The sequence below is a fragment of the Pelobates fuscus genome, chromosome 11 (genome assembly GCF_036172605.1).
Source record: "Pelobates fuscus isolate aPelFus1 chromosome 11, aPelFus1.pri, whole genome shotgun sequence".
In the NCBI taxonomy this organism is placed as follows: Eukaryota; Metazoa; Chordata; class Amphibia; order Anura; family Pelobatidae; genus Pelobates; species Pelobates fuscus.
This window is the reverse complement of record NC_086327.1, coordinates 24,990,887-25,018,847: the sequence shown is the minus strand read 5'-3', so window position 1 is coordinate 25,018,847 and position 27,961 is coordinate 24,990,887. Positions and strand designations below refer to the sequence as shown.

At 42.0% G+C, this 27,961-nt stretch overlaps 2 protein-coding genes across 2 annotated transcripts; one reads left to right on the top strand and one right to left on the bottom strand.

Annotated features, from left to right (window-relative positions):
- Positions 1 to 9,092: 9,092 nt before the first annotated feature.
- LOC134576779 (lutropin subunit beta-like) lies at positions 9,093 to 11,148 on the top strand. The gene is made up of 2 exons (XM_063435483.1): positions 9,093 to 9,260; positions 10,752 to 11,148. The coding sequence occupies exons 1-2, from the start codon at positions 9,093 to 9,095 to the stop codon at positions 10,980 to 10,982; spliced, it is 399 nt and encodes a 132-aa protein (XP_063291553.1). The 3' UTR covers positions 10,983 to 11,148.
- A 703-nt stretch (positions 11,149 to 11,851) lies between these two features.
- RUVBL2 (RuvB like AAA ATPase 2) lies at positions 11,852 to 27,669 on the bottom strand. Its single transcript, XM_063436861.1, has 15 exons — positions 27,588 to 27,669; positions 26,334 to 26,382; positions 24,527 to 24,582; positions 23,931 to 24,072; positions 23,127 to 23,256; positions 20,943 to 21,009; positions 20,592 to 20,698; positions 20,306 to 20,399; positions 20,097 to 20,220; positions 18,536 to 18,630; positions 17,842 to 17,960; positions 17,628 to 17,747; positions 16,367 to 16,496; positions 12,220 to 12,334; positions 11,852 to 12,090 (listed from the first exon to the last, which is right to left on the bottom strand). Exons 1-15 carry the CDS (start codon positions 27,600 to 27,602, stop codon positions 12,065 to 12,067), a joined length of 1,389 nt encoding a protein of 462 aa, XP_063292931.1. The 5' UTR covers positions 27,603 to 27,669; the 3' UTR covers positions 11,852 to 12,064.
- Between the last annotated feature and the right edge of the window lie 292 nt (positions 27,670 to 27,961).

Here is a 27,961-nt window from a genome sequence, read left to right as displayed (position 1 = left end):
AGGCTGGCAAACTCATAGAGATGTGATGTTGCTGGGTCTTCAGGGCTTAGAGGTTGAACCCCGGCAGGGCCAGAAACATATTGGCCTGGTGAGCATAAAAAAAATGTTTTAGAATTCTATTTCCTGTCCTTTCTGCTGTGGGAGGAGGAGCTAACCCATGAGTAAATGCTGCCATGAAAAATGATCAGGAAAACAAAATTTCTCAATTTCTCATACTTTTTCAGATTTTTCTGATATTAAATTATGTTTCATATATAAATATTTGATATGAAACGAAAGCCCTGCTTCCCCTGAATAAAATGATATATAATAAGAGTGCACTTAATATGAAAGAGGTGAATTACGGTTGGACAGACATATAGCGCAAATTCCAGGTTTTGTTTACGTTTTGTTTTGATCACAACTTGTACAATTGGCTCAGTCCTTAACCCCTTAAGACCGCAGGACGTTCTATGCCGTCCTTATTTTGGTGGCTCTAAACGCCGCAGGACGGCATGGAACGTCCTGCGATCTTTTGTACTTACCCGGTCGCCGGTGATCCCACGCCGGCGATCGCGGTATGGGGGACTTACCTGGGAGACCAGGGAGTCCCCCTCTGTCCTCTTCGGCCCCCCAGGGCCATGTGATCGCGAGGTCCTTGAACTTCACCCACCCACAACCAATACTGAGGCCCACTCTGGGCTTTAACCTAGTGGCAGTCGCGTATCGTTCGTTGGTGCACGTAGTTGGGGCCCATAACTATTGCAATGCACAATGTGGCTTGTTTTATACTGAAATCTTTCCCAGGTCAGTAAAGCTGGAAATCAAGGTCTCTAAATGGTGTACACTGTTTCAGGGTGCCCTGTTAAACAGAGGGATAAGGTTTAAGCTTACCACTTCACAGTCTGCAATCAGATCAGTACAGGAGGGGAAACGCCTGCACCTTTAACTGATGTTACTGTTTCTCCACAACAATCTCTGCTACAAACAGCTCTATATGTTGGGCTGGTTACATCTGTCTGCTGGAATGCTCCGGGGTCAAACAGGTCTCAATCCCAGGGCTGTCTCTTTGCTTAGCAGGGGGTCATTAAAAATAAAATCAAATGGAGTCCGGATAATATCCAGCCATGTGCCCCAAATCTCGCCATCTGCTGGTCACTACACCAGAACTGCAGGGTAGTCAATAAAACAGCAGTAATTATTACTGTGATCCCAGAGGGGTTACACCATACAAATCAAACTGGAAAAGTTCTCCCTTTAGTGAATAACCCTATTTGATGGAATACAAGTTGTTTTTCAACTACTGTTTGCCTAGCTTTTCCTGCAGGAGTTTTGCTGGGTTCTAATGGCGATCAGACTGTTCCAGGGCTGCATCCGTACAGCCCTACTGCATGACAATCAATGACGGTCAACCCATAGGCCGACCCTCTGGGGGCTGACCATGCAGTGCTCTCCGCAGGGTCCTAGTGCCTGAACAGAATGCATCTAATAACTAATGCGAGTGTGTTTGGCTTGTTAGGGACAGTCCCTTGGTGTCCCCTAAAGCCGCACAGTAGGGAACTAAGTTGGGAGGGTGGGACAGAACCCAAAACTCGTGACTATCCCGCTGAAATCTGGTCAGTTGGGAGGCCTGCATTTGCCTTGTTGTCCAGCCATTTTGTAGGGAGGTGGGGACGGTGGGGGAGACTTAATTGGGGAAAAAAGGAAGCATGGGCTATACACAGATGTGATTTTTGTTTGATAAATTGGTGCGCAAACCGTTTAAATATTCAGTACACGTATCACAACCTATAACATGTATCATGAAAATAGAAACAATGTGTATAAGCGATCACTAAAAGTCCCTGATTATAAAAACAATCGGGGATCCACACTGGGGTAGCACAATCACCAACGTGATAATTAGCGAATAAAACCTATAGATATACTTGCACAAACAAAATATATTGTTCTTTCATAAATCTGGAAAACATAAGTACAGAGAACATGGTGCAATATTGTCACACACTAAAAGATAATATAGGAGTTTTAAAAAATGCAACTCACAGACATGGAGTGATTATAGTACTGGCCCTACGGGGGGATCCAAATCACTCACCACCAGCCGATAACCACGTCTCCAAAACTTTATTTAAACTTAACATCTCATCTGAAGTACACAAGGGAAAGTAGTTTGGAATATACAGCTCAGTCCTCTGTCCTCAATGGAGTCCTCTCGGATCCACTGATATTAGGCAGTTCTTACTTCACACTGATAGCTCACTGCGACCCTCTCCGTCACAGTTTGTTTCCGGGTTTGGCATGCATGGTTGGTTATTGTGCTACCCCTTTGTGGATCACAGATTGTTTTTACAATCAGGGTATTTTAGTGATCATATATGCACACTGTTTCTATCTTTGTGATACATGTTATCGATTGTTATACATGTACCAAATATTTAAATAGTTTGTGCACCAATTTATCAAGTATTTATATAGGATCTTTTTACCACGGTTTATTTGGTTTGCTGCATGCCTAATAGTGACACTATTTAAAGGGACACTATAATCAACAGAACAACGACTGTTTATTGTATTTGTTCTGGTGAGTACAATAAATCCATTCAGGTATTTTGCAGTAAACACTCTGTTTTTAGAGAAAATGCAGTGTTTCCATTACAGCCTACTGATAACACCACTGGCCACTCCTCAGATGGCTGCTAGAGGTGCATCCTGGGGCAGTGCTGCAGAGTACGCAGCACTGCCATTCAGTGTCTCCACCCTCTGCATGCAGACACTGAATTTCCCTCATAGTTTGGCTTGTGCTGGCTCTGCCCCTGATCTGCCTCCTTCACAGTCTTAGCCAATCCTATGGGGAAGCACTGTGATTGGCTCACAAAATCACTTCTAATTATGTCAGCTGCAAGCAATCAGACAGGGGCAGAAGCAGAAACTGCTTGAATACAGGTAAGAATTTACTATATTTAAGGGGGTTAAGTGTGGGCCAGTGGGGCTAAATGGTGGTTTGAACACTATAGGGTCAGGAATAAATGTTTGTGTTCCTGACCCTATAATGTTCCTTTAATTATTTCTTTATGAGCACTTGCCCTTTGGATTAGAACAGTCTAAGGCAGTCAGGCTTTCTGGGGGTGCAACTATCCCCCAGCACAAAAGTGAATGTACCCCTATATGTGTAGTGCTTCAAGTAGAAATGCTGCACATGCAGATTGCTATCACTATGACCACTTCTAAAAGCAGAAGTCATGATAGTTGGAGTAACCCGTTAAATTTAATTTCTATAAAAGGCTGCCATTACTGTGTTCTTGGCTGGACAGCTGTTGGTCACTGACCGAATGTTCTGATTAAATCTATCAATCAGAAGAGAGCTTGGTTTTTAAAAAGTTACCAACTGTCTTTAAAAACTTTACCTTCAAATTAGGCATTTAACTTTTTTTATTTTATGCAAACACATATATTAATGATAAAAGATTTCCTTATATTAACTGATTTCTCGGTAATAGATCTCTGCTCATTATTATTATAGATGAAAAAAAAAAAAAAATTATAGATGAAAAAAAAAAAAAGCAAACAAACTGTTTCTCCAGTTACAAACTCCCACACAAATTACTGCTGTGCTTCTCAGAAATCGAACGGTGGATCCAAGGGCACGCAAGGAGATCAATGCCAAAGCCAGCTTTAAACCATTCGGTTCTATCCGCTAAAGTGTAAATGGCTGAACCTAACACTGCTGGACAACTGAAATCCTGCTTAAAATCTGGGTGTAGAGTTTAAAAACGAGTAGTGCTAGCAGCCAGGGGGAAAACAAATACAAAATACCTTGGTGGCATGTGGGTAGACCCTGTGGAGGCTCTACAGTACCTGCTGCTAGTCAGCCACCACATTAAAAAGTAAAAAAAACAATAATGTAAATAAAGCCTGTGGGGGTCGCTAAGACAACTATATTACCACAGGGAGGTTTAAGAGCTTCTTTTTGCCTTCATGCCGCTGGTAGGGGCATAGCTGCCAACTGTGAGCTGCCATGGGCAGTGGCTATTAAGTAGACAGGAGCAGGAGGTACTGTCCCTACTAGACCTACACATAGGTGGCAAGTAGGGCTATTAATATAATAACTGGGGGGTATCCCTCTGTCAACCCAGGTCCCAATCATAGGTGGCTTGTGGTTGATACTGAATAACCAAGTGGTGATGGACATGTTATTGTCCACCCGCTCATCCCCCACCTCTAAGCTTTAGGTGTGTGTGGGGGGGGGGGGTGATAATACAGAAAGGGGCAAATGAGGGATGAAACTTTCCTGGCAGAGGAAGTCAGGGAAGGCCTTTCCCACTTCAATTTAAGTTGGTACAGAGCTCACACTGGGCGAATATGGATCTATATTTATGGTATTGTGTTTTTGTTTTTGTTTTTTTGCATCGAGTTATAATGACCTTTTGTTTGTCCTTTTTTGGGGCTGAAAAAAAAAGATGTATTTTCTTTTACTGGTAATATTTATTGCTCCTCCCTCCCAATTATTAGAGTGACAGAATAGTCAAGGCTAATTTGGTTGGGGGGTTTGGCTATGAGTTTGTGGACCCCTAGCCATCTGTGGGAAAATGGTCCTAACTTTGGGGGATGGTAAAGGCCCATGGGTGTGCAATAGCATGCCGATCACCCCTTGATTATTTATTTACCCTAACTTGCCGCCCAGGGATACGGACTGGGTAGGACATTGGGATGCCCTCAATAGGTATTATATTATTAGCCCTCAACCTGCCACCTATGGGTGGGGGTTCGGAGGGGGGATACAAACTAGTGTACTATGTTAGAGCCCCCAGTTGCTGGCCACGCGTGGAGGCTGGAAGGTGGACAGTGAATAACATGCACGTGAAAAATAATTAGCAAATGTGCATTCTACCAGATGCATTCAGTCACGGTTTTCTTTAAAATCAATTATTTTTTTTTTTTTTAATTCTTTATTTTCTTTGTGCAAGGATAGAACACATCAGGCTTACACTGCCCCAACAGCTAGGGTAAGCGGTTATTCAAACATAGTGGTACCGTAGGTACGCATTAGAAGATACTGCACATGTTTAAATGTATTATTGTCAGAAAAGGTGTGATACAAAGTTAGGTCAAACAAAATAACATGAAATAACAGAGGATTAATTCTAGAGATTAAAACATTGCTAATCTGGTTTATAATGCTAACAATGCTTGCGTGAACAAGTATTCAAACATGGTGGTGTATTAGCTAGGCATTAGGTTCTACTGCATGTTTTAATACATATATTGATGTCGCTTTTCAAGTATTTTCTCCTGTTTAGCTCATGTGAGCAGGTGAGGTACACGTTTAGCTATGACAAAACTGCATAAAACAACATATGATCTGCACTAGGGCTCAGGGTCATGTAGTGTTAGGTAAACAGGCTAGGTAGGGAGGCAGTTAGAGTGCTATTGGTTACTAGGCTAGGAACATGTATAGACATATATAGTGACGTGACATATATAACCATGGGTTATTTCTGCAGGAGATGCCCCTGTGGGGAACTTGGGAACAAGCAGGTTCCACGTGTATTGGTCCCCGGATGGTAGTTATGGGGGTTATACTCCAAGTCCAGCACAGAGAATAATGCGTAAAAATAATGCGGTTCAGTTCGGGCAGGGCGCCATGGTCACTAGGTATCACGAGCTCCGGCCCCCCGGTCAGTAGGCCCAGGCTTCTCCAGGCTCACCTCCCAGCTCTCTGTCCGAGCTTTGAGTCACGTTTCCTCGGATGTGTACCGCGGCCGGTATGTAGCTCCAGCACTAGGCAGAGTGGATCATAGGTTGGCATAGGTGGCACAGGTTGTAGCTGTGCTCGTAGATGGTAGAAGTAGGCTATGCTGGTCCCACGTTGGGCCAGGGCTTTTTGCGGCAGCCGCTGCGTGTCGTGCACAGGATGGGTATTGGTCGGCCATCTTGGGATCCTATGTACGGACCTCATTCATCGGTGTGGCCGGAGTAAAGGCGGTATGGTTTATGGTGGCTGCTGCCCATGGATACCGAGATGACCCCCCCGGTCCAGATGGGGGGGAGCGGCAGGCCGCCGGCCAGAGAACCGGGAGAGCGGCCGTCTCTCTCGGCTCAAGCTCGTAGGCCTCAGGCCTCGGCCGGGTTACTTTGGCGCCGTGGACGGTCCTGTTGGTATCCCCTGGGTCACAGCCGTTTTGGTGGTGCAGTGAGCACGGTTTCAGGTCGGTTACTTGTTTGTGGCCCGCAGTTGTCTCCGGTATTCCAGCTCCGAGGCCGGAGCTCAGACAAAGCGTGTCTGATCCGACCGGCGGTCAGGCCCCGCCCCTAAAATCTATTTTTTGTAACTGTCTGAATGCTATAGTTTCCATAGAACTAAGATGTGAAAAGCATTGGTTTTAGCCGACACCCAAGGGAAAGATATAATTGGGTTGACTGAATTCCATCCGGAATTAGCATTAGTAAATTTGAGAATTTGCAATCTAGTAGAAATTAATCAATTTTCACCTAATTTTCTCTCGAAAAAACCCTGTGAAAATACCCTATTGCGGCTCAGTTTCCTTTTTGCTTTTAATTAATTTCACAACTCCCTCCTGAGAATCGGGACGCCAGTTGGAGGGAGGTAAAGGGGACAGCCTGTGTCGCAATTGAAGTCACTCGCTCTGCCCCGCCCCGCCCCACTACCTCTACCAGAAAATGGCAGGTCCATCACAAAAGGGGCAGGACTGCCCAAGTTAATGGCAAGTCAGCTTGGCTTGAATGCCCACCAGGATGCCTGTCCATCACTCAGGCGGACCCACTGAGCGCCAGGGCATACAGGGAGCTCTGTTACAGGGTCTTAGGGCCCTGAACTAAGCACAATCGTGGCTTATGATGTGCTTGTGGTATCATTGTTGGAGACAGTTCTGTAGTGTCCCCAAAAGTGGGACAGGACCCATCGAAATCATGACGGTTTGAAGTCATGAAATTTCATTAGCTGTTATCGCATTAAAACATGATTGTAAAGAAAACATAGATTATAGTGTACCTTTAGAAAAATAAATTTAAAAAAACAGTGGTAGGGTTGCATCATGATCTCTAAATGGAATACAATACATCCAGCTATTTTTTGTAAAGAAATGTCTTGTAAAAATATTTTTATATATACAGAAATCAATGTCGTTTCTCGTGTAGGTCTTGTTATGGTATCTACACTGAAGCCATATTTAAAGTCATGAAACCATGCTTAAAATAGTTATTTGGTCGATCAAATCCTTTTTATAAAAATTACCTATTATACCTTTTTAAAACTCTACTGGTATCACTAGCTTGAGATGGCCTCGAACACCTGCAGTCTTGTATAGACTTCTTTAAAATGGGCAGGGACCATTATTTGGCGTTAAAACTGCTGGAAAATATTTTAAGGGGACACTATAGTCACCAAAACAAATTTAGCTTAAAGGACCACTATAGTGCCAGGAAAACAAACTCGTTTTCCTGGCACTATAGTGCCCTGAGGATGTCCCCACCCTCAGGGATTCCCTTCCGCCAGGCTCTAGGGAGAGGAAGGGGTTAAACTTACCTCTTTCTCCAGCGCCGGGCGGGGAATTCTCCTCCTCCTCCTCTCCTCCCTCTTTTTCCGTCACCGGCTGAATGCGCATGCACAGTAAGAGCCGCGCGCGCATTCAGCCAGTCCATTTGAAAGCATTCTCAATGCTTTCCTATGGACGCTGGCGTCTTCTCACTGTGAAAATCACAGTGAGAAGCGCGGAAGCCCTCTAGCGGCTGTCAATGAGACAGCCACAAGAGGCTGGATTAACCCAATTATAAACATAGCAGTTTCTCCGAAACTGCTATGTTTACAGCAAAAAGGGTTAAACCTAGCTGGACCTGGCACCCAGACCACTTCATTAAGCTGAAGTGGTCTGGGTGCCTATAGTGGTCCTTTAATGAAGCAGTTTTTGTGTACAGATCATGCCCCTGAAGTTTCACTGCTCAATTCACTGCATTTAGGAGTTAAATCACTTTTGTTTTTGTTTCTGTAGCCCTAGCCACACCTCCCCTGGCTGTGACTGACACACCATGCACAAAAATGAAATGGTTTAATTTTCAATCAGATATAAGTTATTTTAAAATGTTTTATCTCTTGCTCTGTAAATTGAACTTTAATGACATACAGGAGGCTCCTGCAATCTCTAGCAAACATTAACAGAGAAGATAAGCAATTCTAAATTAAACAGAATTTACAATAAATGTGTAAACATTAGATAACTTTACAGGAAGTGTTTTAAAAGGCTGTACAAGTCACATGCAGGGAGGTGTGCCTAGGGCTGCATAATCAAAGTGATTTAACTCCAAAATAGCAGAGAATTCAGGGGGCATGATCTATACACCAAAACTGCTTCATTAGGCTAACATTGTTTTGGTGACTAGTGTCCCTTTAACACTAAATGGAAGGACAGTACCAGTGGACTGCATGCACTTTAACGAATTAAGAAATTATATGTTTATAGTGTCTACAGTGTCCCTTCATTTGAAAATATGGTGCTAGAAGAGCTCAAATGGAAATTTAGTCTATTATATTAGATAATTATTTTTAAGTAATAATTGTCCAGAGGGATAAATACAAAACTAGATTTTAATCTAATAATTTCATCTATAGCTTTTGCTAATCAGTTCTAGTATTTAGTAGTTAGTTGAGGTGCTACTGAACTTCCTATACTTAACAAATTAGGACATAAAGTCTGGTGTAGGATTAGGTTAACACTTGGTTACATTAATTTGAGCTCTGCAAAATGTACTTTAGTAATCACTTATTAAATCTTTTCCGGTAGCGCTAACAAGGTAAGAAAATCCATCTAACCTTCACACCCCCACAAGAACCGGACAGAACTAATTCCCCAACGGAGGTGTTGTTTGTTTCCGACCATTTAAATGAGAACATTGTGGAGCAAGGTCCTGATTCCTGGCAGTGCCATTTCCATTTGAATTTGTCTCTTCTCTCGTAAGGTAAGTGCTAACTAATCCTTTTCACTTCATTCAATTTACTTGTCTACTCAAACTACATTGCTAAAATACAAAGCTGGGTATTTGGCCTATAAAAAAGAACCGCAAAAGGTAACTGTGTATTTTCACACCACCACTTTAGGATGCTCATGTGTCGTGTGGTTTTAATGACTCTGGCAGTCTACTTGTCCGCCGTGCAAGGTCGCAGAGTATGTCACCCAACCAATACAACTATATCAGCCGAGAAAGAGGACTGTCCAATGTGCATCACCCTTACCACCACCATCTGCAGTGGTTATTGTGAGACCAAGGTGAGTCCACAGTGCTCTGCTTAAGCTGTGCAAAACCCCTGCTCTGTTACTAGACATTCCCCTCTCTCTGCGATGTACTTTGGGCATTTCATAGTCATGCTTCCCCTTTTACTTTGGGAAAACTCACCAGCAACTTGGGTTCTTGGATATTTTTCGGTGGTGGCAGTGTTCGATCTTTAAATTTTTTAATTGGTCATGCTATCAATGTACGTTTCCCAGCTGTAGGGGTCACAAGGTTCCCCTGACTTTTGAATTTGTTGGCGCTATATAAATAATAATAATAATTGGATACAATCAAGGAGGGATAGTGTTCATCTCATTTTTTGAGCTATTAGAAAGTAAATGTTTTAAAACTCATCAATAAACATGAATAAACTCATCAATAAACATAATGTGCTCCATTTCAATTCTAGTTGCTTTGCAGAAATATATTTTAAATGATATAGGTTTAAAATTAAATGGGAATCAGTACCTCAGTGTACAGGGCTGTTGGTACAGAACATATGTGAAGAAGTGAGTGACAAGAGAAGGACAATCCTCCCACACTTGGTTCTCCTGCTCTCTGACACAGAAACTACAGTGTCACTGCCAAGCATATCTTGCACATTGCTGGATAAATATAGGTTCAGATGCCCTTGTGTTGGCAACGAAGTCAGCTGTGGACATCATTGGGTGAGTATTTTCCATGGAGGTCCAATCAAGAAAGTTCAGGGCTTTTTTTTTTTTTTAAATTTAAACTTCCTTTTTTAACCAATAATAGAGCCAAACGTTCTTAAGCAGGAAAGCTTATTAGGTCTTGTGAGCTAAGCCCTGCAAGGTGCTCTCAACCAATGCTTAGGAACCTCCAGCTCCACAGTAGAGGAAGCAGGGAGCAAAGCCTGGCAAACACCCAAACCGTTCAAACACTATTTTATTACTTACTGGTGTGTGTGTGGTGGGGGGGACGGAGAAGAGGGAGCGATTGTTATTTTGAGTGCTCATTTAATAAGGAAATGAAAGGGGGTGGTCACTGTGGCTAAAAGGTTGGGCTAGTAATGGGAAAGGTATGGAAACTATGCAAGTGAAGAGGCTACAGCAACGAGGGAGGTAACAGGGTGTGTAGAAAAGAGAAAGGAAAGAACTAAAGTCTGAGGTGGCCACGTTCATGCAGCCAGAGCACTGTGTGTGGGACAAGGTAAATGACTAATCAGCCTGGGCACTGGGAGTTTAAACACTGCAGGAAAGAATATGGCATGCACGCATTTCCTAGAAAACATATTAGAAATGACTAGCATGTATTGATCTGGGATGCAAAACTAAACACTGTACACTAAACTATTACATGCGATAATAATAGTGGCATTGATACTCATAACTTTCAACATGTCTGACTTGCAACTTTTGTGAGCTGTAATTTTAGATGATATAAACCTGACACTAAATTAGAGGTCATGAATGTAGGTGTCTGTACCAAAAGGGGTGCACAGCTAACGGCTGTTTTTATTTCACCAGGAATTTGTACTCAAGACACCCCTTTCCACATTGAGGCAGAAAGTTTGTACCTACAAAGAAATTCGATACGAGACCATCAAACTGCCCAACTGCCTGCCGACCACTGATCCATTCTTTACGTATCCCGTGGCTGTGAGCTGCGACTGCGGTTCGTGCAAAATGGACTACAGCGACTGCACAGTTCAAAGCATAGGGCCAGCCTTCTGTACTAGCAACGCCATACTCATATAACCTGCTTCACAAAGAAGAAGTCCAGAAACACAGCCTGCTCCCTCTAACGTGCTTTGTCTGGCACTGAAATATTAATGTGTTGTATATGTTATTTTTTGAACTGTTGTTGAGCAGGGCTGCTCACTGCGAAGGGAACACTGCACGTTCTTGGGTTTGTTGTAATTTAATCATACGGTGATCATATTACTCTACCAACCCCTTTCACACACCTACCAAGGCGTATAAGAGAAAAAAATAAAAAAAAAAGCTCAAGTGACTCCTAAGACCAAACATAATAAAGTATGTTCTTAAGACTTCACTACCTCACTCGTTGGACAAGCGTCATTCTTTTGTTCTTCTGACTTATTGTAATCTAGAGATTTAACCTCTAAAAAACAATGGCAATTTTGTCATAAGATACCAGCCTTTAAATAGTATAAAGGACATGCCAGTTATGTAATTTAAAAAGCCTGCAATTCACAGACAGCAGGCAAGAGTTGCAGGGAGACGCAGGAGGCAATATAAAACCCACCACTAACGATCCACTTGAAGTCAGAGCTGCAATCGGATTGGCTTCTTGGTATTGCTAGCCAATCAAAATACAGGTAGCATGCAAATCATAGAAGAAAATGTACACATGAACATTAAAGAAAGGTCTGCCCCTGCCTGCTTTAAATTGCAAAAACACTAGAATGAGTACAATAATCAGCAAATTAATGTATTGGAATACAGTTAAGTTAATTAGTATTGCATCATGTCTAACTGCAGTACCAAATAGCTTGTTTCTCTACAATAGAGTTACTTGCAAAATACAAAGCAGTTACGTGCTTAAACGCAAAACACATGATATATATTTGTATACACATATATACACAAACACACAAAGTAAATCAATTAGAATGTTCTTTATATATAAAAAGGGAGACCGATCACAACAGCATGAACATAAGGCATGAAACGAATTGTTTAACCTTTTGAGTGACAGGGAGGCATGGATGACATAATTCAATGCATTGCTCAACTCTGGCATACAAAAGGTTAACCAGACTAAGGAATAATAAAACAAACAAAAAATGCAAAGCATTCAGTTCATTCTCTGATTATCACGACGTGTCCATGGTGTCTCCTTCTGCAAAACAGGAAAAAAAAAAAAAAAAGTAGCATTAGTAAAAAAGTGATTATTTGATTGCGGCAGGAATCACATTTTCTTTTTATCTTTGAGACATAGTAAGCAGAACGAAGGCACTTGAATACTTACTCATTTCATTAAACATAAAGGCATCTTGATATTCTTTCATGTACTGTGTTGATCTGGACTCATCAAGAAAGAGGGAATATACTCGTTTGATATCGTCTACCTGTACATCATTTCCCTGGAAGACAGTAATGGAAGAGTAAGATGGCTGCCCTAATACAGACAAGCAGCTCTTTTTCGTATGACTGTAGCTCAATGATCTCTTTATTCATTAAGGGGATCTTACAGGAACACTCAAAGTACCATAACCACCAGAGTCTGCTTTAGGGGTTATTGTCAAAAGTGCCCTGGCTCCGTCCCAGAGTTAAACTCTTTTAGAACGGTTTTAGGACTTCTGTGGGTCCCCAGGTGGCTACATCACATCCAGCAGTCTCCTATAGAAGAAGACAGGTCTCTCCACAAAGCACAAGCATGGCCAATACAGGACTGAGCTCTTGGATGAGAAAGTTCAGCTGACACTCTCGGGCAATGAGCGTGGTCGTTCATGGCACTTGCAAACAATAAATGTTTAAAGGAAGAGGACACTGCCATTTTCTGATTTGTTTACACCTGACCTGGCACTACTGTTTAAACAAATAAACTGTAGTAAGTCCGTAACTTTGGACAGTTCTGAAAGGTACTGTAATCTGTAACAAATTATTAGATTTGATGCAAATAATGCATATATGTTGATATTAAAACAAGGGACAATGCATTCAAACAGTTTAAGGGCAGCTCAGGGCAATATACACAATATAATGGAGCACTGCACTAGGGATCGACCGATATTGATTTTTTTAGAGCCGATACAGATACCGATAATCTGTGAACTTTCAGGCCGATAGCCGATAACTTGCCGATATTCTGTACATTTACCATTTTGAAAAAATAAACTATTTCTAACGGTAAATGCACAAAAAATACATGCCACATGTAGTGGATGAAGTGTATTTAGACAGGGGAGCTGTGTGTGTAGTGGATGCAGTGTGTATTTGTGTAGTGTGTATAGTGAATGCAGTGAGAGTTTGTGTAGTGTGTATATAATGCAGTGTGTGTGTATGTGTGTATGTAATGCAGTGTGTGTTTGTGTAGTGTGTGTGTGTGTGTGTGTATGTAATGCAGTGTGTTTGTGTAGTGTGTATGTAATGCAGTGTGTGTATGTGTGTATGTAATGCAGTGTGTGTTTGTGTGTATGTAATGCAGTGTGTGTTTGTGTAGTGTGTATGTGTGTATGTAATGCAGTGTGTGTTTGTGTAGTGTGTATGTAATGCAGTGTGTGTTTGTTTAGTGTGTATGTATGTAATGCAGTGTGTGTGTAATTTTTTTTTTTTTTTTTTTTTTTTTTAATATTTACATTGTGGTTTTTTTTTGTTTCTTTTCGTCCCCCCCTGCTTCTTACCAGGGGGTAAGTCCTGGGGGGGCGAGCAGCAAGCGCTGACTTACCTTGCCAGCAGCTCCTCCAGCTCCCCAGTGTAAATCTCGCGGCCCTTAGTGCCGCGCGGAGCGTTGCCATTGTAACCCGTGGCAACGCTCTGCGGCCGCGGGTCTCGCGAGATTTACACTGGGGAGCTGCAGCAGCTGCTGGCAAGGTAAGTCAGCGCTTGCTGCCCGCCCCCCCAGGACCGCCGGGCTTGTAATGAGCCTGGCGGTCCTAGGAGGTATTATCGGCAATATCGGTAGCTATATTGGCCGATACCGATATTGCCGACAATACCGAATATCGGCCGATAATATCGGTAAAACCGATAATCGGTCGATCCCTACACTGCACACAAGTAAAATACGTTGGAGCTCTGTGGTAGGGGTCCACCACAAACCAAAACAATGCTTCCCATTCACAAAACAAAGCGAAAATGGTATATACTTGCACCGCAAGTACTTCATTTTGATTAAGTTGTTATAGTGCCCGGAGTAAAGATAGGAATACATAGGTAACAGTGTAGGGTGCAAATAGAAGGATTTAGTCTTGACAAAAAGGACAAAATAAAATATACAATGTTTAGGCCCTGACTAAGGCCTGACAGCCAAAACGTATATTTTATTTTGTCCTTCTCGTCCAGAATAAATCTATTTGCACCTTACACTGTTACCCGATTATCCCAATCTTTACTGCAGGCACTATAACTACTTAATAGAAATTAAGTTCTTATGATGCAAGTACGTACCATTTTCACTTCCTTTTGTGAACGGGAAGCATCAGCGGCACCCAGTCCAATGCTTCCTGATTACATTTGCTAATGAAAGAACACATTGCAGGATGGAATTTCATCCAAGAAGCAATTACGTTTTCATTTCGTTCATTTGTCTTATGGACGAATAGCAAGAATTCTGACAAAAACATGCTCGTCCGAAAACGTATTCCAAAGTCTAGTAAACAGCGCAAAGCATGTTAAATTATGAAGAAAAAATATAAAAATAAACACATGTTTAAATGTACATGGGGGCGGGGCCTGACCGCCATGCTAAACCGTCGCACTAGAAGTGAGCTCCCGGCTAAACCACGGAAACAAGCTGACAAATCCACTCAAAACCCGACAACTCCTGCTGGAGACACCCTGTGACATACCGACCGAACGGTGGTCTTACCCCGGCGCATCTCCCGTGGGGGTGACTGGGGAGAAACGGCCGATCACCCTGCTGACCACCCTGCCGGGACGAGGAGAGGTGTTCGGGCTCCCCGTTCCCCCCCCACCCCACCCCCCTGCCAGTGAGGGACATCCTGGTACAAACTCGACGGCACATCAAACCACAAGGGCCGGTGTGATCCTGCAGAAGCCCTCCCAATTAACCACCCTAAAATAGCGGACGCGCCATGTGACAGCAGCCTAGAGACCTCCATGAGGCGCCTGGACGAAATCTTCGCCAACTTCTGGCTCAAACTTGCTGACAGGTACAAGCAACATGAGGAGAGGGTGCAGGGCAATAGCTCATCGCAGGACTCACCTCCTAATACCTATCGACCCGCAAAGCAAGTAACCTCCACACCGCACACCCTACACAAGCAGAGGCAACACAATAGACCCCCTGGCACTTACCGGAACCCAAAGGCGACCAAAACCCAGCGCCGCACTCCCGGGCAAAGAACCGCAAGGGGGAGTAACCCTGGAGCACGCATCGCACCTCCGGAGGATGAAGCTTCCAGATCAAGCTTGCACTGGACCACACCGAGACTTCGGCAGAGGAACCGCATGCAGGCGGACCCGGATCCTGACTCAAGCCTGGGGTAAACAGCATGACAAGCGCAGGGCCATAGACCTGGAAGCGGACTCTCCACTATGGCATGCACGGGGCATAGGCTGAGGACGGCGGACAACATATTTAACAGCCCATCACCTGAAGCCCGACCCCGGTCTGAGCCCTGACAACCCTACTTGGACACTGCCAAACATAACTAGCATTGTATACACATGCCAACTCACCATGGCTAGCTACAAAAAAAAAAAAAAAAAAAAAAAAATCGCTTTATATAGCTCTGGACTGTGATATAATCTGTTCATTTAAGCTGACGCTCAAACCAGCTTGTTACATACCCGGGACACAGCCTCCGCTTGGGACCCTGAAAGCAAACGTGGGGGTGGGGTAAAACCTGCAAATAAGCCTGGGTGCATTGAAGGGATAATGACATTATTACTGCTGTAACTCTCAGTTCTGACATGCATATCCCAATTATTTGTGCCTAGGGAACTCCTTCCTGCTCACTCCTTTATTACTAACTACCACCACTGCACTGTGCTTCCATTTAGCAGATTACGCACGAGGCACTGGTAACCCACAAGCACTTGGTCGGTCAGTCTATTAGTCTGTCCCAGTGCCTCGGCTGCCTTAACTCACCACCGACGGTCCGACCTACAATAAGACACCCACTTATGCCAGTTACCCCACTAACGCAACCGTTGTTTGCCTTGATATTGTTTTTTCGTGTTTTGCAAACTGGCGAGCCCCTGTAGTACATTTATGGAAAAATACAAAACAAACCACACATCTATTGTCAAGACCATAAAGATCACGTTAGAAATCTCAGGGCAAGCAGCTTTAATGTGAGCAATCTGGTTTTATAGTTATTTAAAAACCGGTTTAAAGCATGACCAAAATACACGTTAGTCAAGATAATAAAGTGTAAAAAAAAAAAAAAAAAAAAAAAAGGGACCAGAATATGAACTGTAGAACCCACCTTCCGCTTCCTGCAGACCAGACTTGCAGCTGTGATGAGCTGAATGGAGTATCGGAGAGAGGTTTCCATACCGATCCGCGTCAGTACAGTGTAAGCATCCTCGCTCATATCCACATCTTCCTCTTCACACCTACAGAAAAGCCACAAATGAAAGATAGCCGTTGACACAGAGTACCATGTCTGATTTTCCTGTGAAGCTCAGCCACTCATTCTACTAGCTGAGCATCATGGAAAACACAGTCCACAACACACATTATGTCTATTCTCATTTTCTGGTTAGTCTAGAAACAGACAAGGTTATTAAAGGGACACTGTAGGCACCCAGACCACTTCTGCCCATTGGAGTGGTCTGGGGGCCAACTCCCATTACCCTTAACCCTGCAAGTGTAATTATTGCAGTTTTTTATAAAGTGCAATAATTACCTTGCAGGGTTAAGTCCTCCCCTAGTGGCTGTCTACTAGACAGCCACTAGAGGGAACTTCCTGCTCTATAGCACAGGTTTTCTGTGCTAGAGCATCGCTGGACGTCCTCACGCTGTGTGAGGACCTCCAGCGTCGCTCAATTATCCATAGGAAAGTATTGAAAATCGCTTTCAATGCTTTCCTATGGGGTGCACTAATGCGCATGCGCGGCATTGCCGCGCATGCGCAATAGGTCTCCTCGGCCGGTGGGCGGGATCAGTCTCGCCCAATGGCCGACATAGGCAGAAGGTGGAGCGGCGAGGGAGGAGCAGGCAGCGACGTGGGACATGTCGCTGCCTCAGGTAAGTCACTGAAGGGGTTTTCACCCCTTCAGCAACTGCGGATTGGGGGGTGGGAGGGAGAGGAATCCTGCAGTCCCAGGAAAACGGATTGAAGTATTGAAGGATTAAAGTCTGTAAAAAGCCAGGAAGCGCCTATCTGAGAGACAACCACTAGAGGCAGTCTAAAGCCTGCAATGGAAACACTGCGGTTTCTCTAAATGTTTTCCATTACTGGGTTAAGGGAACTTGCGCACTGCACCCAGGCCACTTAAGAGAAAGTGGTGCGGGTGCCTAATGTCCACTTTAGTGAAAAACTCTACCTGAGAGTTTACGAATCTGATTTAGATCTTCCTGTCTGGAGGGAAAAGCTTGCATACTGGCATGAAGCAGGTTGCTAATACTATGTTAAGTGAAATAAACCAGAGGCAGCTGAGCAACACTTCGGCTAAACTCTTAAATATATATTTAAAACAAATAATAAAAAAACTGTTTTAAATCCAGTAAACTAGAAAACTCACCTGATCTTCAAGATCTGTTTGGTTTCCTTTTCATTGTATGGTGAAGTTGAAATGATAAGTAACCGGTCCAGTAAATCGATTGGAATTCCGTGGGGACTCTGGTAGTTTGTTCCGCGAATCCTAAAATACATTTAATTCTCATTAATATCTTGAAATGAAATACATTTGTTCTTAGAAGGAAAAAGCAAATCCATGCCAACTGCAGGTCACTTACCTAGTGATACCTCTGTTTGTGGCCATGATCAGCACAGGGGCCATGTCACTCTCCAATGCCCGATTTAAAAATGAGAAACATTCAATGTCCAACATGTGTACCTCATCTATAAAGAGCACCTATGGGAGAAAACAGAGGGTTAAACAGAAGTCAAAACAATATAAAGATTTACAAATATGTGAACCCTTTGCAAATGGAAATTTCAATGTTACCCATGGAGTCTTTTCATCCTGGTAAAAAACACATACTTTCTCCAGAATTGTAGTTTTTAAACACTAACATCTGAACTGAAGAAAACTGAAATTCAAGTGACCCAATTTAGGCTAAAATAGGTCATTTGGAGAATCTCTTCAACTCACGTAGAGTCACATTTTTAATACTTTAGCTAAAATCTTGCCATTTGTATTTCAATTAGCTACAATTTGGAATTTAGTAAATAAACCCCATAATCAGCAAATATGGCAGGTCATTAGAACATGGGAACTTCATTGCACATTCACCACTTGAAGTAGAAGTCCTATTGACTTCCTTAAAATACGATTGCAAGGTACTTGTGATTATATTTATGAACTTGAATAGGAAGCTATCCGAAAGCGAATGGGGATAAAATACGATTATATTTATACCTAAAAATCTACAACACAAGTGTGAACTTTAACAAAACGATCAGGCCTTTCAGAGGATTGAAATTTACCCCAGGGATAATTTCAGCCTTTCCTTCCTCTCGCCATTCTGCCACCTTCGCATTGATCTGTTCACGAACTTCAGATTTGATCTCTCCGGTGTCGCCTACATCGGAAAGAAACTCCATAAAATGAGGAAATATTTCAAAACTAGATACACTATCACGTTCACTACAATACAAGACTATGTTCACACTTAAAGCGGCACGGTCACGCCGTACTTACCTTTCCCCAATCGATTCCTCTTCTCTACCTGTCAGGAGCTGTTCTTTATGTCTGGTTTTCATTAAAATCATAGGACAAAGTAGGGACTATTTGTCTTATGGGGGGTTCCTACGGCTGACCATCGGAGGAGCACAGTGTGCTTAATTTTCGGTGGTCAGAGCAATTTTGCCACAATTCTCAACTTTCCTCTGTGTTCCCGCAAAGCCTCCTTTCACTTTTCCCGAACGTCCTGTCATTCAGACAGAACGCTGGCGAAACTACAGAATTTCATCCTAACAGAATGGAAACAGATCAGGACTTTGTTCGGATCGGAATTTGGGGGGGGGGAGGGAGAGAGGACAATAGCTGCCCCCCCCCCCCCCCATTTAGGGCAGACACCCGCCGCTCTGGGGTGGGAGGACAATAGGTACCCTATTGTTATTTAGGGTCCCCACCCGCTGCTCATGGGTGGGAGGGAGCACAATAGGCCCCCTCCCCATTTTCAATTAGGGACCCCACCCACCACTCATGTTTAATAGCCCCCACTTGCATGGTTTTGTTTTTTGTTTTTTTTAACAGTGAGCAGCCACTGTTTACTAGACATGCCCCTAATCGCAGTATAGCGAGTAGGGGCAGAATTTACTAATACGAAGTAATCTTTACTTAGTATTAGTAAATTTGGCTGAAAGACCAATTTAGTTCTTCCAGCCTTTTGGTAGATTGCTCCCTAAATCCCACAGATCCTGACAGGAGGAGAGAAGAGGAATCAATTTGGGAAAGGCAAGTTCGGCATGACAGTGCTGCTTTAACTGCAAGTTTAGTCTGCACTAAGATCTTACAATAAAAGTACTGAGCCCCCACATCCTACAAGGAAAATCATTAAACTGAAAATGTACACCTAGAAATACCTTAAATCTAATCATGTCATGTCTCTATGCACAATTAACGCTTTCTCATGCATGTTCCTGCTCTTAATGAACATTAGCGATCGGTTTATACACAGAAACCTCTAAACATGCAGACACCCAGTCATTTGCGATGCCCATATTTATTTAATTTCCTGTTGGAACTGGAAGCTAGGGCTAAACTCATCAGATTTTATGTGAATCATGCACGGTAGGCAAGAAAATATGTATCCATCTATTCTTTAAAATCCAATTACTTGCTCTAGCTAAAAAACTATTTCCGCCCCCTGGTTCCACCCGTTCTAAATGGTTATTATAACAGTGTATCCAGTCTTTGCACTGTTGCAAAATTCTTGGATGTTCTTTGCGCTCACGTGCCACTAATCGGCTACTTGTCAATGCAATGCACCGTATAAGGCTACTGGCGAATTTTTAAGAAATGCTACCCACCCTTTAACCATACCTGAAAAAAGAGCAAGAAATCCCTGAGTCCTGCTGTTAATAACATCGATTTCATGTAGAGACACAGTGTGGACTACTTCCTTGCGCTTCTGTAATTCCCCATCAGGGCACTGGACAAATTTGGTCTAAATAGGGGGGGGGGGGAAATGTAATTTAAACAAGTTCATGCAAAACATGCACCCAACACATAATCTCTCTCCACCAACATACCTGGGATCCCATGGCATCATAGTCTCTCGCTCTTGTGAAAGCACGACCCAATTTGGTAATCTTGCCTGTGGCTTTATCAATGGTAATAACATCGCTAAGAAACAAATAAAACAGATGAATAAACTAGGAAACAGAACAAATATCAAGTAAATAAAAACACACAAATTTTAGAAAGAAAAAAAAAAAAGGCACTTTTGCCTTCCCATTGAGGTAGACTGTTTAATAAAGAAGAGATTCCCAAATCCCATGTCTGGATAAACCAGATCCAGTGCCATTATCAGCTTACCCAGCCTGAACTTTTTCCTTTGTCAGTGATTCGATCATCTTTGTTCCCAAGTCATAAATAGTCTCCATCTCTGTAGTTTTCAATGTCAGTTTGCCCACCTTTGCACCCTTTAAAAGCAGGAATAATAGAACATAAACATTAAGCTTCAGCAAAGATTCAGAAATCAAGCCATGCCTGCAGCAATACAAAAGCTCGTCAACTGCTGGAAGTGGGTCTGTGGTTATTACAAAGCTTACATGAGGCTGTATTTATTTGATACAGAAATGTCGCCAAATTGTATGTTTAAACTTGGAGTAAATATGTTTTTAAAGTTATGGGTCACAAAAGAAAAAATAAAATTAAAAATCTTACAGTTCCAGTTGCAGGTCTGTCAATTTGAACTTCGACAACCTCTCCTTCAATTATTTCAGTTTCTTCTCTGAAAGGGAAAACAAAATGAATTGAATCCACTGATTGTAATGTAAACTTTTAAGCTGAAATCCAAGGTGTAAAAAAAAATATATAAATATAATCATGACTGCAGAAGTAAAGCAAAGTTCATTATTGTTTTATTTCTAAAACACATGCTAGCTAGATGAATCCTTTCGGGTTAAATCTTTGATATCATTATCAATAGCTATATCGTATTAACGTTGTATTTTGTCAAACTGGCAAGAAGAAACTCCATAATTATTATTATTACCATTTATATAGCACCAACACATTCCGTAGCGCTTTACAATATCACAAGGGGGGGGGGGGGGGGGAGATTTAACAATAAATGAGAAAATTACAAACATTTACAGGAAGGATAGGTTGAAGAGGACCCATCTCAAAGGAGCTTACAGCCTAGTGAACGTGGGGTATAAAACACAATAGGACAGGAGATAGCAATCAAATAAGGTGGGAGTGAATCAGAGCTGGAGGAGAGAGTAGAGTGCTGCCCTTTAGGAAGAGACAGGTATGTGAGGTAGAAGCTACTTTGGGAGGCCATAAGCTTTCCTGAATAGATGGGTTTTAAGGCACTTCTTAATTAAACGATTAAAGACTAGGGGAGAGTCTGATGATGGGTAGGCAGGCTATTTCATAGAGCGCAGGTAACTTTTTCTTTGGTTTTTACTGTATGTATTGGGGCTGATATGTGCTATGGTCATTGCTGCCGCGTAGGCGTGATGGGAGTTTGAGCGCAGGACTTGTTTTTTTGTGTTTGTATTTACTTTTGTATCACACAGCTACATTACAATGGTGCCACCCATCCCATGTGTTCCTTTTTAGGGGTTAATAAACATGTAGGGGTGTCTCATTATAGATATCTTTGCCAGAAACTCAAGGAAGCAAGGTAAAAGGTTAGTGTAGGACCCACCTGAGAGGTTTGCCTGGATGTGGCAGGTGGGCTAAAGTCTCTCATGGCCATTGGAGAACCTACATAATCTCCATTTGTTTAAATATGCATAGGGATTTGGGAAGAGCGCAGATAACTATTTTTATTAGCATCACTCGGCGGCCCGGCAGTCAGGAGAGGTATTGCAGGATGCCTTGATGCAATACCCTTAGAGCGGCTGGAAGTGATAACGATCGCTTCCAGCGCTCATATTTGCCACGGACGTACTAGGTACGTCCATGATCCTTAAGGGGTTAAAATAGGGCAGACTTATTGTGTTACATTGTGAGTAAAGTGAATAAATTCTTCCCTCACATGTTCCAAACACCTTATTAAATTGCCAACATATTATACAGCACTGTACAATGGGTGGGCAAACAGAAAATCGTAGTAGGACAAGTTAGATTTACAAATAAATAAAAAAAAAGGTAATGTGTGTCCTGCTGAAACAAAGTAAGCAGGCTGAACTATATTTTAAAGGGACACTATAGTCACCAGAACAACTACGGCTTCTTGTACTGGTGAGTAGAATCAATCCCTTCAGGCTTTTTGCAGTAAACATTGTCTTTTCAGAGATAATGCAATGTTTATATTACAGCCTAGGAACACCTCTAATGGCCACTCCTCTGATGGCTAGTTGAGGTGTTTCCCAGGACAATGCTGCACACTGCAGCTTTGCCATTCAGTGTCTCCACCCTCTGCATGGAGACACTGAACTTTCCTTATAAAGATGCATTGATTCAATGCCCCCCCCACACCCCCCAGTCTGCCATCTTGTATAAGGTCATCAGAATTGACAATCTGAGACGATCCAATGTTTTCTATGGGAAAGCATAGTGATTGGCTGATAGCCAAGAAGGCATATTGGGGCAGAACCAGCACACTGGGATAAAGGTACGATTTTACTATCTTTAGGTTTCCTGAACCTATAGTGTTCCTTTAAAAATGACGTGGTAGGAGGTTGAGATTGACTGAATGCAAGATGAAGCAACAAGTGTACTTGGCACTTTAGAAGTGAAATAATTATGTATGCAGAAGTGCATACTCACATGGAGTACCAATGGGCACATGTTAAGGATTTGGGTTAACCATGTAAATCCGTTAAATATAGAACCTGCAGTAGACATGTTTATAATGCAAGTACGAAAGATAGTCACAGTGACAGTAATGCTTACTTGATTCGGACACCGATAGAACGACGGAATGATTGCGTCAAAGCTTCAGTTTTGCTCATTTCTAGGGAGAAGATTTCACTGCCAGCAATTGCTGTAAATGGCGTATCTTGGCCCAGGGCTTGTGCCATGCCTGAATAACAAAGAAGGTAGGATTCATGGACATGTTAAAACGTTCACCAAAACCTGGAGTTTACTATAAATAAACAATACAAAGTTGCCCATTACAAAGGAACACTTATTGTGAATAATAAAAATATTACACTTATTATAGCTTATCTGTGCATTATTTTGTAAAGCATACCCATTAGTAAGACACCTATCAGGGCCTCTCCCCCTCTTATCTTTTGTAGACCCAGTATTCAACCCGTCTTTGGCCAGAAGCACCACATATCCAATTGAAGACCATGCCTAATTTAACATTTTTGCAGATGTCAGGATTCATGAATGTGTACCATTTCTAGATTTTGTAGTGTTTTTTTTTTCCCCCTCCTTCTTCAAACCAAAGAGGACTTAAAAATGTCAGCCCAGGTGGACATTACAAAACAATTAAAACACAGGCTATATTAAAAAAAAAATATATATATAAAGAAATGATGACAGTGTTCCTTTAAGATCTACATTTGTTAATTCAAACTGAACACTTCCCTACTGCACCGCAACTGTGTTCAACAATCAAACAATGGGACCTTCTAATCGAACTGGAAGCCTGTCTTAAAGGCAAGATCCCAGGTGAATGTGCCATAAACAACCTTGGCATTAAAAAGGGAAATACAGCCTTAAATTCTTGTTGATTTATAGACCTACCCATAGCTATGGCAGTTTTTCCAGTGCCAGGTTGTCCTGCAATCAGCACAGCTCGTCCTGCAATTTTGCCTTCTCTGATCATTTCCAAAATAACTCCAGCAGCACGGCGAGCAGCCAGCTGGCCCACCATGCCCTGCGAAACCTGGAGAAAGAGAGCGAAAAAGCTTTGAGGAGCATGAAGGTAAAATCTTTAATATTATCAGTTAGATATATACTGTGAAATCAGAAATTTAAAACAGAATCTGAAACGCCCGAGAGAGAGAGAGAGAGACAAGAAAACAAGAACAGATAATCACATTTAATGAATACATTTATTTTACGCTTACATCAAAACTATGCTTTTAGGTCTCTTTTTTTTGTATATATTTTATTTTTTAAAACTATTTCCAATACTGGTCTAAAATGCATTGTATTTCCCCTATGAAAAAATGTTTGGATTTCAGTACTCTTTAAATTTTTATTTACCAAAACCTTTTCCTTACTAATAAATTAAAAACACCAAATATTTATTGCTAAAGTATGAGGACATGAAGAAAGAAAACAAAAAAACAACAACTTTATATTGTGGGAATTTACAGATATTAATATTGCATTACCTGTCGGGGTTCCAAAGCTTCATCCAGACCAAGTCCTCGAATGTGAGAATGTGCACCTAGTGAGACAAGAGCCAATGAATTGCCACAAAACAGAATTTGGCTTTGAAAATTGTTTGAATGCCACCAATCAGTGCAGTGAAGAACTCTAGCTGCATATATGCACAGATTGTGTGAACTAGACTTCTCATAATCCTGAGCCTACCATGTATAGTGGAGGAGCAAAGGAATTGTAGTAAAATGCTAGCTGAACGAAATGAAAGTTAAAGGACCACTCCACACCCCAAAAGCACTATATGGGTGAGAAGTATCCTAGTTTAATCGGCACTTTTATAAATTAACAAGGGAACGCCCCCTGGCTGGTTTGCAGCCTCCTTCCGTTAGCTCCCCTGAGGTAACGCAAGTGGCAGGCACGCTTTACTAGAGCATGTCTGCCTCCTCCCACATCGAACTCAGACCAGACATGCGCACGTGGACACCAATTCAGAGACGTCTCAATGAGAAGCCTCTGATTGGTTATTTCCCTGTGAAGAGACTGAACATCTCTTCCAGCAAAAAAAGGGGAGGGGCATGCCAAGGCTGCAGTCTCTACAAGCTTTTTAAAGATATACCCCAACAAATAGTTGCATGAAATATTCATGTATTCATTGGGGGTATATCTACTGAACAGTGACATTGTTTGCCCATTTGAGCAGTGTAGCGTTCCTTTAAAAAGGGACACGATAGGTATCAAAACAACTTAATAACTAGCTTAATGAAGCAGTTTTGGTGTATATATCATGCCTCTACATTCTCTCTGCTCACTTCTGTCATTTATAAGTTAAATCACTTTTGTTTCTGTCCATGCAGCCCTAACCACACCTCCCCAGCTATGAATGACAAAAAAAAAAATGTCAATCATATCTTAACTGTCTAAATTAAACTTTAATTATAAACAGGAGGCTCATGCAGGGTCAGGAGATAAAGTCTAATTTTAGCAGCCTAAAGGAAGTTTAAGCATTGGATCTCTCTTCATAGGAAATGTTTAGGATGGCTGCTTAAGTCACACACAGGGAGGTGTGACTAAGGTTGCATAAACAAAGTGATTTAACTCCTAAATAGCAGAGAATTGAGCAGTGAGACTGCAGAGGCATTATCTTCAGACCAAAACTGCTTCAACAAGCTAAAAGTTGTTTTGTTGCCTTTAGCATCCCTTTAAATCTAAGTAACTACCAGGAGTGTGCAGAGCTGAACAATTACACTCTACACACACACACTGAACCGTTTAAGTCATATATACGGTTCAAAATGGTTTGACTTTACATTAGCAACTCAAAGCAGAGCTGTAAGCACATAAAGCATACATAATAGAATTCAAATAGTGAATACATAGTATGCATGGTTTCAGTAACAGATTCATTATATTTAATTTTAAAAATGTATGAACTTTTTAAAATTAAATATTTTGTATATTATATATATATATATATCTCTATCTTGTAAAATATCATAAAAAATAAAGTTGCCAAATGTATTGGCATAACTAGCATTTAATATATAGCGCTGAGAGCAATACAAACGTAACTTTGTTTTGCAGCCCTCATCTCCATGGACACAGGCTGCAATGTGACAGTTGTAGTTTCCATGGAAACTAATTAGGAGCAGTAACAAACACCCTTTTCAGTGCACTCTTTGTATAAATACCAGGTAGAAAGCACTGCTACTTCATTCTGACTTTTAAAGTTAAAACGCAGACAAGCAAAAAAGTCTAAAAATCTTATTCCAAACCAGAACTATGTAACTAGTTAAAATATATTATTGCTACACTTACCAATTCTTTCAATTCTGGTGACATCACGCACTTCGGGCACCTTGGGAGTCTGAGAAAATATGTGCACAAATACAATAAAGATGTAAATGAATAAAAAATAAAATAATATACACTACTACTAAGTAACTATGTCATGATTAACAGAGCAGTAGTTTAGTTTAAGTTATCAAAAGGAGATGAAAAGGAATGCTCTCGAGCTACAGCGGAATTAAATTTTCAAGGTATTACAAAGATTGAGTGAGAACCATAGGTGTGGTGGTAGATCAACTAAGAATTGCAAAGGAATCGCAATACGCAAAGGAGGTACAAACACAAAGCTGACATTCTATATCGCATAATGATGAAACTATACAGTAGATTAGATGTCTACTGAAACAGCATTACAAGAGTCACAAAAATATAGCCATTTACTCCTAAAACTACAAAAGTGAAGGGTGTGTTACTCCCATAAGGGCTTCACAACGGGCATGGGTTATTTAAAATGTTACTGTCATTTAGCAAACAGAATTTTTGCCTAATTTCCAGGCTCCAAAGAATGTCTTGATCCTGAGAGTACGCAACATCTAACAGCATAAATAAATCAATATAAAAATGCGAGACATGGATTGTTCCCAGACCTGGCACACAACATTAACCCTTTTACCACCTAGTGAGTGCAATATGGAGCTCATTCAATTCTTGAAGTTAAAGTTAACCCTCAATACAGTGGCACAGCAATACAAGATTGCTGCAGGAGTTATTACTCCTTTTACACTCAACCTTAACCCTTTCACTGTCGGGGGGGGGGGGGGGGGGATCATAACACAGGCCTACAGGAGGAGTGCTCACTCATTCTGCACTCAGTTTCAGTGCCATTGCCTGGGTTGTAATACAGGGCTGCTGCAGGGTTGTCCAGTACTAAAAATCTAACCCTTTCAGTGTCATCGAGTGCATTAAACAACCACAGAATGAGTGCTTACTCATCAGAAACTTAACCCTTACACTGCCACATGGAGTCCACAGGAGGGTTTCCTACTCCCCCCAATTTAATATCACTCCATGGTGGCCCTGTCCATTGCCATCAGGCATGTTTGCTGGATCAGACTGTCCCCAGCACTCACAGAGGGGGGAGCAGGGGGCCCTGCTGGGGACACATTATTCTGGGAATGGGGGTCCCTGCTTAAATTGCCCCCCCTGTCTTCCTAGGACCTGCTAATAGCCTCCTTCTAACCCCGTTCTCATTGAAACCCTGCTACCCCCGCCTGCCCAGCTTACCGCCATGGTTGCCATGCTTTCAACTCTTCTTCCGCCACTAACAACCGCTTCCAGCAAACTGAATGTGCAACCAGGAAACAGTCCCGACTGGGGAACAAATCCGCCCACCAACGTTCCGGGAGAAGACCCTCCCTCCCTCACAGGGGGAGGAGGAGGAGGGGAGAGCAGAGTACAGGGAACAAAATATTCTATTTACACAATGTTTGCAAATTAAATAAAGGCATAGGATGCTTTGGAATGTGAAACAATAAATTGTACTTAAAAAATAAATAAAGAAGTTTGTATTTTAAAATAACAATGAGCTTTAAAAGGACAAGCAAACAGGTTAAAATGATAATTATATTTGGGACTTACTACATGAATATTCACTGAAT